Source organism: Battus philenor, unplaced genomic scaffold (genome assembly GCF_028537555.1).
Source record: "Battus philenor isolate CCGP_79_NKW_IND1 unplaced genomic scaffold, ilBatPhil1.0.hap1 SCAF_12, whole genome shotgun sequence".
NCBI lineage: Eukaryota > Metazoa > Arthropoda > Insecta > Lepidoptera > Papilionidae > Battus > Battus philenor.
The window spans coordinates 7,989,898-8,002,971 of record NW_027181674.1 but is presented as its reverse complement, the minus strand read 5'-3'; the positions used below and the strand labels follow the sequence as shown (position 1 = coordinate 8,002,971).

Sequence of the window (13,074 nt, the reverse complement as noted above, 5' to 3'; positions counted from 1 at the left end):
TAAATAAGCAACCATGCAACCAAATATGAAATCTCTGGCAATAGATCAGTACAATTCATATTTTTGATTATGTAGGTGCTGTCAGCTCAAACTGTGGCAATAATCCACCAACTGGGCCCACACTATGTTGGAACTCTGCAAGCACCGTTGCCACCCGGTCAAAATCAAGAGCCACTCGCTCCATTGGTTGCTGAAGAGAAAGTCGTATTTGGTATAAATGCGCGCGCCATGTCTCAACTTACCTTAGCGAAGATCCGTAAGGTATATAGCAAGAACGACAACAAGGCCATAGCGAAGCAGCTGGGCATGTCTTCTCATGAGAATGCGACACCTATAAGGATACTACATAATTCTGCCGGTCATCTCATGGGTCCTGCCAGGTGTTTGGGAGGAACGGTAGTGGGATATTTAGGAGTCAGAGTATTTTGCCCTAAACCCGCCGCCATTATGGTAAGTTAATTAACAATATTAACATTCCTCTGTCTTATCTAAATGTATAAAGAGTCGAAAATAAATAAATAGTGCACTTGACAGTATAATCTTTTGAGTTATTTTATTTAATTTACTAAGGATGGCCAATAAAATTAATAATATGACTCACAAATAAAATGAAACTAAGAGAAAACAGGACCAATAGTGATTTCAGTATCAAACCGCAATATGCCTTAGGTAGTCAAAAAAATATTTAAGAATAAAGATCAATACAACAATGAACAATTTATTGTAAAAAGTTAATAGGTATTTTCTGTATAATTAGCTATTTATTTTTTTAAATTTTATTTTATCATCAATTTGTTCTAAGGTATTTTGTTTCAATGAAGATAGTGATAAGGGTACATGTCCAAACCACGTCAAAAATAAAATAGATTTTAAAAAATAAGTTAACAATCAATAAAATTTCTGTTAAAAGTTTCGATGTTAAATAAACGGATTTTATCTTTATCCTACCGTTTATATAATTTCATTAATAACTGGCAATATTTGTAAAAATTTTCGACTTCTAAATAAACATTTTTTTCATTTCAATGACAAAAATCCGTCGAGTTCTAATAATAGAAGAAAACAAAACCATTTAATTAATTATGTCATATTGGATTTCAGATAGACACAGTTGGAGGCTGTTCGGTATTGCTCGGGTTGATAGCAATGGCCCAGGACGTAGAATGTCTTTACGCGGGTGTGAAAGCGCTCGTCTGTGTTGTTCGCTCCAACAAGGCGGCGCAGGCTGAGATGGATCGTAGGAAAGGATACCAAACCCTTGCAATGCTATTGAAGAGGAAAAAGCAGCTGCTCAACTCACATATACTGCATTTGATATTCGGCTTAGTTGGCACTGTAGATAGTCAAAAAGAAACTTCGTCAATTCCTAATTTGACCGCATTCCAGGTAAATATAATACTTTTCTAAGCAATTTCTAATTAGGTTCTGGCTACAGGCTCTTCGGTCCAGTTGACTGTTCCTAGCTCTGACCCACCCTCATGTGCATTAATAACATGAGTGCTAACAGACAAGTAACAATTATGCACAACTGTTAATAGTACACAAGTAAATTAAGATTTAACAATCAACATAGGTTCACAGCGTTCTCCAAAGCGCGTCAAAAGAGCATCCTCTACTAGCCCTCCGGACCGTTTTAATTACCTCTTCCAATTCGTCGCCTTCGTGATGAATTTTTAAGTGTTACCATATGTTTTTTCGAAGTGCGTGCATGCATATAAAATTTAAAAATTTGTGTTCCTATTCTGTAATTTATCCGACGAACAGACTTAGACACTAAGTTTCAGATTAAATATGAATCAACGTAAGAACATGTGAGTCACATGTTAGATAAAAGTCGATGGAAACGTAGAAATATTAAGCAAAATTAGAAAAAATCAATGTATTAGGAAGAGAACGTATTCGATAGATTCATGTTAGCGCCTGACGTCGTTCACATTAATGAGTGCGATAAATTGTGTAATTCCTTCCGGCGAATACTGTTTCATACTTATTCGAGTTAACTTTTTATTAAGTATTAGGAAAGAGCGATGAGAATGAAGGGGGTATTGACTGTTGCGTCAGTCCGCCGTTAACATTTAAAGCGGTGGTGGTCATGTTTTTTTCCTCGGGTCTTCACATCTATACATTTTCCTAAGGCGTGGTATAGTTACTTCGGTAGCACTACAACTTTACCTTCGTGTTCAGTAACATTGATTATTTTGCAGGATTTGATATGTGAACTTGAAGTATGGCTCGGTGCTCCGGGAGGTCTCATCAAATCCCTGCTAGAGCACTTGTTAGAGCTGGCAACTGAAACAGCGCACCGTACGCACAATCTACGCACAATGCGGGAGCTGCAGCTGGTCTCCAAGCTCCTCTATATTATTAATGACGTCAAAGTCATCAGCACAAAGAATGTACTCATACAATTACTGGCGGCCCTTTTAGGCGGTCAGCCGAGACCGAATGATTTGCTGTGCCTCGGTCAGTTCATGGCGTACACTTTGCCATTACCTTCTCAAACTGAACAAGGCCTCAACTTAAAAGAAAGTGACTGTGAGAAGGAATGCGAAGGTGAACATATTATACTGCGCAACAAATGCTTTAATGTACTGCATGGTCTATTGTTCACTGCCCGGAATCTAGTGAACACCATCGTTTGCGAGGAGATATCGCGGGTGCTGGGAATGGACTGGCTGTTGAGTTTTATGCAAGAGAATGTTCATTCCTCTACAGTTTTATGGGCGTTAAGGATAATTGTCATCCTATGTTCAGGACAGGGACAGCCATCTGTTATTATGCAAAGGTAATTTTTGGAGACTATGTTACTATTTACTATATACAGGATTAATATTACAGGTGATAAAATACTTTTTAATAATAGTCACAGTATTATATTATATTTTTAATAATAGTTACAGTATTATAACGAAAAAAAAAATTTTTTTACTCTCACTTTCATAAAGTTTACTATAGGAGCGCGCGCCTATCAAAGATTAATACAAGGAATGTCCAAGAGATCTTTATCTTGCAATGGGTGTCAATTGCTTGGTATGATGACAAAGATGGTAATTTTTTTTTATCGTTCGCAGGTTCCGCGAGGGTACTGGTAACGGCGGGTGGCTACGGCACACGGAGATGATCGCTGCCACACAGCAAGCGGGCGTGGTTTTAGCTGCGGCCGTACACTCACATTCGCACCTACATACCGGCCTGCTCCACACCTCCGGATTCACGCTGCTCACTTGGTAACTCTAATCGTATTTTCGGTTCTACACTTATGTTAATGGTTTTGTTGCTGTTGTTTAATAACTTCTTTAATCGATGTACGCCCACTGCAAAGCCTTCCCGAGATGTCACCTCGAAAATGAATGAATGAATTTCGGTCCCATATGAAAGTTGCTGGATGATACCTGTACACTAGAGTTTCTATAGCATCCTTCAACATAAAGTTCATGGCTATCAGGCAAAACGCGCCTTGATCTGAAAAAGAGCCCACTACAAACTCAGTTGTGTTTTTTGCAATCATTTTCACAAATATCATTAGTTTACAAATTAAAATTTGTCTTTAAAGTTAAATCACAATGTGTGTGTCTACTTGCCTAAAATTGTAGCTGCCATTTGAAACTTCATAATTTATCGACCGCTAGCCAACCCGTCAGTGTTGACCGAAGCCAAAATAATCGTCTTGTTCAGAGACGACAGATTTCAAGCAACAGCTGAAGAGTAACAAGACCATTACCCATCCAAAATTTCCACGATGTCATTCCCGCAGATGTAAATATAGCCATGTAACTTTGACAAATACAAACGTTCTTTATGGAGCAGTCATACAGTTTACATCGCCTAAGTGTCCCTACATAGTCTTATTCCATTTAGGATAAAGAACTAATGAGTGTTTGGTATTGCAGGCTAATATTGTACCACGTGGAGATACCGGAGCTGTATTACTTGGTGTTCGGCCTGATGCTGGGGCAGCCGATGCGCAGCGTATGCTCGGAGCGCGTGGTGTCGGTGGAGCGTGTGTGGGCGGCGGCGTGGGGCGCTGCGGCCCCGGCGCGGCAGTCGCCCGCCGCGCTCGCCGCACGCATCTCGCTGTGCGCGGAGCCCGTCGTCACGCTGCTGGCCGTCGCTCGTAAACTCGTCCACTCCGACCCACCGCCCCCCGAATGGCTCGCCGATCATCCAGTCGCCATCGTACAAGTAAGACAGTACATGTTTTTATTAAGGAAAAATATTAAAGTCTTCGCATAAGATACTTCTAGAAGCCAGTTTTTCTTTACAAAAAATTTGGTCGCTTCATGTTATTATTTATATTCTTTATTAGCGTCGTAGAGAAAAATAAAGAACAATTCTAACAGAAAAGACGATCTAGTAAACTTCATCATCGTATCACCCAAAAGAGTCACGACCTTGGCTCTTGGTCGCCATCTGTTGTACATCTATGCGATGTGCCCGCCCACTGCCACTCGAGACGAAGAATTATTCGAGCTGCGCCGGAGACCTTGGTTCTTTTGCGGAACTCATAATTTCAAATAAAAATAAAAATTTTATCTATCATCGAAACTTCATGCATAGTCCTCTCAATTGCCCTCTGGGTGACCTTGGACCTTATAATAAGGTTTAAATGACCATGTCCATGACTTGGATCTCAAAGTCCATAAGTTATCAAGTTATCAACGTTAACACAAACTGGTCTTGGTTACTTACTATCCGTTATGCATTGTTTTTGTTGGTGTTATTTTATAAAATTTAAATATTTTAACTTGTTAAAAAAATTCAGTCTATATTTTATACTTCTAAGTGCTCTAATTTGGAAATGTGCATTTTTACTGAACATCTTTTCGACTCTTAATGGTGGCAATTCGTAAAACTGCTATATATTCTTAGCTGACCTCTACTGAGTGAAAGCCATATTCTTACCAAATTTTAAATCTAAGTTCTAAGTCTTATGATTCTAGATATATGAGATAGTAAGTACATTGGTGGATGAATGTTAATAGATGTATGGTAAAATTCGTTTTTATAATTCTTATGACTTATCTGGTTTTATAACAATTTTCCCTGGTTTTCCCTGGTTTTCCCTTATTTTACTATGAGTTTTTGCTATTGAAGGTGGGAATAATTTCTGGTTGTGTAACCGAAGAAATGATAAGAGATTTACTTTAAACATTTGAATACAACTTTTTAACAGGTGCTGTTTTCACTGTACAACACACTGCCAGACTTCGTTGGTATAATGATGACGGCCGAAGTACTCACGGCATTAGCTTCAACGCTCTTTCCACCCAATACGTCAGACGATATTCATATGCGTAAGTTAATTGCAGAGCAAAGTACATCATTTTTTTCTCGTATGTGTCTTTTTCACGTGTTTTTTTTTAGCAATCTGTGAAAGCGGTGACAGTTCAGGTGCATCAACGCCAGGTTCAGAAAAAGAAGTGGTGGTGCCCACTGGTGGCGAGCTCACGACACATCCGGTGCGGTCAGGAGTTATGGACTTCATGAAAGTCATTGTATTGGATTCACTATCTCTCACCATCCCTGGCAAAAGTGCTCCGGTAGGTATACATTTAGAATATCATTACTAATTTATTTTTTTCTTTAATTCCTTGTTTGCTTATAGTTAAGACAGACATAAATGTGCAAGCCTAAACCAACGTCCTTTCAAAAAGCGTTGTGGAAGCGATTTGAAAGCTCCGCATCTTCCCAATTCGGTGAAGTAGTAGTATGTAGCAGCTCAGGCCTAGGCTATGCTTGAAGCCCTTGAGCTTGGCTACCTTAAAAGAGGTCTTTGGCTAGGCGCTCTCTGCGCCCTGCGACCTCGGACCCGTTGAATCTGCAAACGCCACTTGAGCAACAGTGAAAGTCTGTTTTTTTTTTCATTTTTTATGTCAGCTATAAGTGTGTCCAAATATAAGTGCAATGTTTTTACAGTTTTTTTAAAGTTACTTATTTAAGCGCATGATATTCATAATTCCCGGTGTTGTTAACCATTGTATATTAATATATCATTAAGCGCGTGTTAATAATTAGCCTTGGATAAAATGCTAATTATAGCGGCCAAAATATAACATATAACAATGTTAAGGTTTTTAGAAGCTCATTACATATTCATTAATATATTGTGTATGCGCCAGAGTTTAAATACCGGTATGAAAATAGTGACAAGCACATAAAATAATATATAGATAGAAATAAACTCTTAGCGCCTAAATTTCATCATGAAAAAGTTATTAACAAATCCTTCATGGGCAGATATATAAGAAGTTCTACTAGATATCCTAGACCTTCCTTTTCTTAGTTTTAAATCTAAAATGAAAACTAAATTATTAATACTGTAGCGCTCAAGAATAGTTGATCGAAATGTGTGAAACTTGGTTTGTTGATTGATTTCTAATGTATACATCAATCATTGTTAAATTTCATTTAAAAAGAGCAACTGTTGAAAGTCTGGCCGGATCTTCTCAGCAGTTTAGCATTCCGACATAATGTTAAAAGAATTGACAATTCAAGTGGCTGTAAATGCCTACTTTTATGAAAGATAGCTTAAATTTGAATTTTGGAATTTGAATTTAGAACGCCACGCCCGCCTCTGACGCTGCGCTGTCGTCAATGTTTTGTACGCCTTGTAGCCCCTGCTCAGCTCCGACGCGATCATACTTTTATTGCGTAAATATGCGGATACAGATTATTATCTCATATATCGCCTAACCGCTGCATTTAAATATTAATGTAACTTTGCCTGGGTTCGACTGTAAAATCTATATAATGTAACGAATTAGTATTTACTTTACTTATTGCTTCTAACTGAGTAATGAATTAACACTAAATTTTCTGTGACAAAAAAGTCATGTATAACAAAAATATTAACCGATATAAATAGTAATTAAATTATTTTATTAGAAAAAATATTTGTGTAAAATAATTGTTATGAAAAAATGCAATAATGATTTAGGCAAAATATTTTTTTTTTCGTTTTCATCATTTTTTTTTTCTTTTTAAATTTGTGATAATTTCTGGCATAATATTGTTAGCTCCGCAATTTTTCAGTCGAAATCAAGCGAATGCTTTCGTATTTATGAAAACAAAATTGCTAAATAACTATGTAAACGCTATATCCGCTTTTTTAATATTTAGGATTATTAACAAAAAAATGTATTATGTTGTTGCTATTTATGTTTTTTTTGTCCGCCTGTTATATATATAAACTGTTTAAGTTCTAGTTATTATCTGTTTGTTGTTTTATCTTTTGTTACTTTTCCTTCAAGATGTATTTTTTATTGTTTATTGGTGTACAATAAAGTGTAAATAAAATAATTTAACACTATATTGTTCATATAACATTTTCGTTGCTATAAAATTCATATTAAAATAATAAAAAAGTAAAGTAATGTAAAATAAATCATACATCATAAAATAAGTAATTACAGGGCAAAAAATGCATTTCTTTCAATAGATACTTATTTGTATGTTCGTATTATTATAAATATTTATTTTAATAAATATGTCATTGAATTACTCGTGACTAACGGCACGCCACGCATTACAAACGAACTACTAACAATAAAAGATTTATGTAAGAATTTAAAACAAAATTAATTAATATATTCCATTTTAGGTGATTGATTTAGTACTAGATGCCTCTCCCCCCAATTCAACGAGTCAGCAACAAATCGAATACCAAACAGAAGTATTAACCACTCTCATGGAAAATCTGTTGAATACAGAACTTTTCGGAACAGAGTCCAGTATATCGAACGTGTGCTATCTCGCTGCGAGACTCGTAGATAAACTTTGGCAAGGACAACTATCTCGTGATCCACATGAAGTAAGAAATAACTTTGATGGACGTTACTTTATTAGGGTCATACAAATATGTGACGGTTTATTAATATTCCTATCTCACCTAGGTGTTCGACTTCATAGTAAAATTAGTGACTCAAGCTAAGAAAAAGTCATCAGTTATATCATTGGAAGGCTTGCATCATTGCCTTAACAGAACAATACTGTATCTGCTTTCACGATCTACCGACTCCATTGCAGACCAGATGTCTGTACTTGAAGCATTGCACAAGCTGACCACGAACCGGTAATGATTTATTTAAGTTTCAGTATTGCGTAATGTGTTATACTACCTTTATAAATAAATCAAAAGGTTTCGTTTTCTTATATGCTGACCGTCGCCTAAGTCAAACAATATTCTATAAGGCAAGCGACGTCGGTGTCAACGGTGGATTATTGCTATGTGTTTATGTACACTGTAATTTCTTAAAAACTGGCTAGTATGAGTTTTATATTATGAAAAAACGTACGACGTTTATTTTCACTTATTAGATGCTGTCATTAACCCATACATTCATTGTAGATCTTGTAGCGCCTTCAAAGTACCGGGTAATATTTGTGGATAAAAATCACATTTAACAACCCTGGCTTTGTCCGATATAACACAGTTTCTTGTATAAAGAAGATTCTCTACAAGGCATGTAAGAAAAAAATTAGATAAAAAGAACAACGAAATAAATATGAGAAGCTAATTTATCGTGATTATACATAATTACATACATAAAATATGCAAGAACGTAAAAAAGAAAAATTGAAACGAAATTATAATAGCTCCGAGGAAAAAACATTAAATAAATATCATAATTTATAAAATATTGTTATATTTTTTAATTATGTACGATTCTGGTATGTATTTTAAATTTATTCTTACTTTTTAACTTTACAGGCTATTAATATTTGGTGCCGGTAACCATGAGCTGGAATTCATTGGTTGCCTAACGTACTGCCTGCTGCAGCTGAGCGCCAACATGAAGATCGCCCTAGATTCGCACATGCGCACCACATGGCACGTCAACCCCAGTGGCGATTTGGAATCCAGAGATGACAGGCTCACTACTCATCAAGGTTATTTTTTTTTCGTTCAGAACTTAAAATATTTTCATATACATCTGTACCTGTAAATTTTGTAGTAATCTATCCACATAAATGACAATTTGTTACCAAACGTATTACTAATAATAATACTCCAGTATGACCCGACCAATTTGGTGGATTTTTTTTTTTTAAAACCAAAGAGAAAATTATAACTTCTGTAGAATTATATAATTTTATTAAAGCTGTACAAGGTATGAAAAGAATACTTTTTTTAATACTTGATATCACTGTTTATTATTAGGACATTTAATCATATCTCACAACAACTAAGACTAAAAACTACTGCCAAAAAGTCTCTCTGGGTAAATATACTTACTACCTTTTTTTTATAAAACCTTCAGTTCTAAACTATTCACTAATTACACTTTTTAATCGGTATTTGTTTATTTTGTACAGGTCGTAACCTTATGGCTGGCGCAGCGCGTCGCGTATGGGAGGAGCTGTACGCGTGCAAGAAGCCAGCTATCGAGGAGGTGTTCAAAGTGACCCTTTGCGCTCCCGTTGGCAATGCACGTGCTCCGGACCTGCCCGCCGCCCGCGACCAAATTGCCGACGCCGCGCATCGACTGTGGCTCAATTACATTGACTCCGAGCGTAAGGTACAATAATATATATGTAAATAAAAGTAATCATCATCATTTTAGCCATAGAAAGTCCACTGCAGGACATAGGCCTCCGCCATTTCCTATAGGACCGATTGGAAGCTACGCGCATCTGGCATCTTACGGGCTGAACTGACCGTTCATCTTGTCGGCGGACGTTCTAGGCTTTGCATGTCTATTTTTGTTATGCGTAGCTTCTAGAACCAGCAGCCAACTGTTCAACGCGCTAACGTGCCGGTCTTGCCATTCCGTTATCATTCTTCATTTGATCTTATGGAAAAATCCATAACATAGCATATATACCTAGGGATCGTTAAGAGACTGAGAGCTTGAATTATAAAAATCTAAGAAAGGATCTAATATTTAGCTACATATTAGCTCCTTTTATTTTTTTAAATTTTGTTTAGCTACTTATATTATAAATAGATAACATCTCTTGAGAATGCCGCGAGGAAAGGTGAAACACGTGTAGAGTGGATTAACGGTGGTAGTTGTGTTACGCATTGTTTAACGCACGCGTTTTTATTAGCGGGCGGGCAGGCGACGCAATTCATTGCATAACTACTGCTGCATAGCGGAAGTAGGTAAATATTAGTTCCTTTTTTAGTTAGGATGGACTTCCGCGAGGTAACGCCTGATTCTATTAGATATATATATAAATCTGCCATGTTTTGTGGGTGGCGCTCCTTCGCTTGACCTCCAAAACCTTAAGGCCACGGCGGTCATCTATCTATTTCACTTGACCAATTCACTATGCTATTTCGGCTAAATACCTTTGTCTATGAATTCTCTTATTACTGACTTGATCTCGTAGAAAAATCCCGAGCAGGACCATCTTTACGGTTTCTAGAGCGGCTGTGGCCTTGGTAATGAAATATATAATAAAAATATCAACCTCTTTAAAAGTATTTTTGTTGTTTACCAACAGGCAGTGTACCGAGTACCTTGGGAACTTCACAATCAAATACAATCAAAGATACAAAAGGTGACAGGAGGGTTAACACGACTTGCTTCCAGAACTAAAGTAAAGAAAGAGGATTCTACTAAACAACGGCCGCATCCACCTCGCGAGCATGCGCTTGCGTATATGCAAGACCACGTACAATTAGTCAGGTCTGTTGCACAATTTTCTTGACATGTTTCTTATGTTCTTATATTATGTTACTACCTCCATAGAATTGACAAGATGCTTTGTATTATTAAAAAATGATAAAATTAAAAAATGTCAAAGAACTCCATTTTTATATAAAAATTATTAACATGTAAAAATTGTCCATTTTGTTTATCAATGGAACCCATTTCTTCTTTCACAAAATGAAAATAACGTACTAGTTTAAAAATAGTCTTCGACCTTCACTTTTATAGTTTCACGTACTATGAAACGAGAATAAATCGCAAATAAAGAAAAAATACACGCAACGTAAGAACCTTGACGTGACACGAATTCCTTAAAAAAAAGCATTACTCGGTATATGTACATTTGTGTATTCTAATTTTATTTCTATTTTAAAAGTAATGTAGAGATATGACACGACTGTATCCAAGTTTTTTTTTCAGAAATTATAATAATATAATACCTTCGTAAAACAATTTTAATTACTTAGAATATAAATTCTTATGTTATAGGCAAGCGTGGTGTGTACAGCTGCAAACCGCTGCTAACACAAGCGCACACACAACGCGGTACGTACAAGCCGAGTGGGCAGGCGCGTGGAGAGAGCTAACCCGGGAGCGTGGGCTTTGGGGACCTCCGCGTGCTTCACCGCTGGACAAATGGGCGCTCGATAGCACGGAGGGGCCCTGTCGCATGCGCAAGATGTTGCGCCGCAATCATCACTTCTATCTACACTACCCCTACCGTCCACAGTTGCAGCACGCCGACAATGTAAATTGATCCATATTATCCACATACTCTAGTGTTTTGTTTTATTAGTGAATTAATTGTGTTATAGTGCATTAAAACCGTAACACCGCGCCTTATGTGTGTATGTGTGTGTATGTGTACATATTGCCGCGAGCGTTAATAGCCTATATCTGCCTCCACCGCGTTTCAATTCTCCATGCATAAACCTAAGTCGCGGTACAATAGTTTCGGTATCATTGTATCATCATCATTTCAGTCGTTTATGAGTTCGACGAATTACTTACAATTTTGTTCGTTTGCCAGGTAATAAGAAGAAATTTTGACCCGTTTTACATATTCATTTTATAATAGCAAGAAATTTAAAATAGAGATTCATACACTCGACCAACGCTTTACACCGAATCAGGACATATAATATAGTAATTGCGTACTTTTTTACCAATGTGTTGTAATTGTTATTTACAGAAACAATTGAAATATAAGGTAGCCCAAAGCATAGACAGCAAAGAATATTATAGAGTTTACCAGCAATGGCGTACACCAGGGACCAGTTTAGGAGAATCTGAAGGTCTTGAAGCATCAGACATTGACATATATAAAGAAGAAATTACAAAGTGAGTACCAAATATCATAGAGGAAATACACATTTTGATTTTTATATTAAAAATTTTTAATTAGATATAAAAGTATAATTGATTGAATACATTCTAAAATTCAAATAAAATTTGTTATATCAATGTTAAAGCTTAAACATACACACAGTAAAGTAAATCAAATTAAAGGAAAAAATAAGTATCAGAATTACAAAAACTACATGACCTGCACGGGAAACCAATTAGTTTAACAGTTTTAAATTTGTTATAAATTTTTACATTTCTAACATGTAAATTAAACTGTGAATAAAATATGAAAGACATTAAACACGGCAGCAGTGGCGATTTTTGTAATAGAAACACTTATAATAGACAGTTGCAATATGATCAATAATTTTAAAATCTAGAGGTTGTGTTTGCACACGTGCACCGAGCAACTCCTAGTTTAACTTAATTATATATCGTGTTAATTGCATATATTTGAAACTTTTAACTAGTGAAGGATTCATCAAATATAACTAAAAATTTGTATGGTAAAACACAAACAATCTTAAACCACCTAAATATGTAGAGTCCATTGAGAATCTAGTCTTCAAACAATTTCCTTTAATACTGCACACCAATGTTTTCTAGGGTTTGTATGAGAATTTTCCTGCCCGTCTCATACACCAAGAAAATAGGAGACAGGATTGCTAGATAACAAAGTACTATACTTTACTACTATTTAATACTAGTTTAAGAATGAGAATTTTAGCAGAGTTTCACAAAATTTTTAAGATACTTAGAGATACCTTCCGTATTTTGCCAGCAAGAGCTCTTATATATGATGCAAAGCTCAGCAATTCCTGTAGAATTAAACCCAGCACAGAAGACATACATAACAACATAAGCAAAATTGCAAGTGTTACAACCAATCGCCTTATTAAGAATTATTTTTATGTTTTAAAATATGTTAATTATAGCAACCGAGACCCATCCTTGGACGTGACAAATGAAGAAGGTTCTCCAACCGATCTGGTCAGTAGCGGGGTTGTTAGCCGTGGCAACAATCAAACATCTGGAGAAGGTCAGTATTTACATTGAGTCTCGCCAAGCG

At 36.3% G+C, this 13,074-nt stretch overlaps 1 protein-coding gene across 5 annotated transcripts in view; it reads left to right on the top strand.

The window, feature by feature from the left end:
- bchs (WD repeat and FYVE domain containing 3 bchs) overlaps window positions 1-13,074 on the top strand; it is a 42,269-nt gene that overhangs the window by 15,817 nt on the left and 13,378 nt on the right. For 3 of the 5 annotated variants that reach the window (XM_068776866.1, XM_068776865.1, XM_068776868.1), the window contains 16 exons: window positions 76-450; window positions 1,102-1,386; window positions 2,205-2,785; window positions 3,072-3,227; window positions 3,891-4,182; window positions 5,174-5,294; window positions 5,365-5,540; window positions 6,559-6,651; window positions 7,601-7,810; window positions 7,893-8,071; window positions 8,711-8,889; window positions 9,316-9,518; window positions 10,450-10,634; window positions 11,148-11,406; window positions 11,851-11,999; window positions 12,941-13,044. In XM_068776866.1, the coding sequence (XP_068632967.1) occupies window positions 76-450; window positions 1,102-1,386; window positions 2,205-2,785; window positions 3,072-3,227; window positions 3,891-4,182; window positions 5,174-5,294; window positions 5,365-5,540; window positions 6,559-6,651; window positions 7,601-7,810; window positions 7,893-8,071; window positions 8,711-8,889; window positions 9,316-9,518; window positions 10,450-10,634; window positions 11,148-11,406; window positions 11,851-11,999; window positions 12,941-13,044 (3,547 nt within the window). The remainder of the gene's footprint in view (window positions 1-75; window positions 451-1,101; window positions 1,387-2,204; window positions 2,786-3,071; window positions 3,228-3,890; window positions 4,183-5,173; window positions 5,295-5,364; window positions 5,541-6,558; window positions 6,652-7,600; window positions 7,811-7,892; window positions 8,072-8,710; window positions 8,890-9,315; window positions 9,519-10,449; window positions 10,635-11,147; window positions 11,407-11,850; window positions 12,000-12,940; window positions 13,045-13,074) is intronic. The other 2 variants (XM_068776869.1, XM_068776867.1) reach the window with 1 other exon arrangement.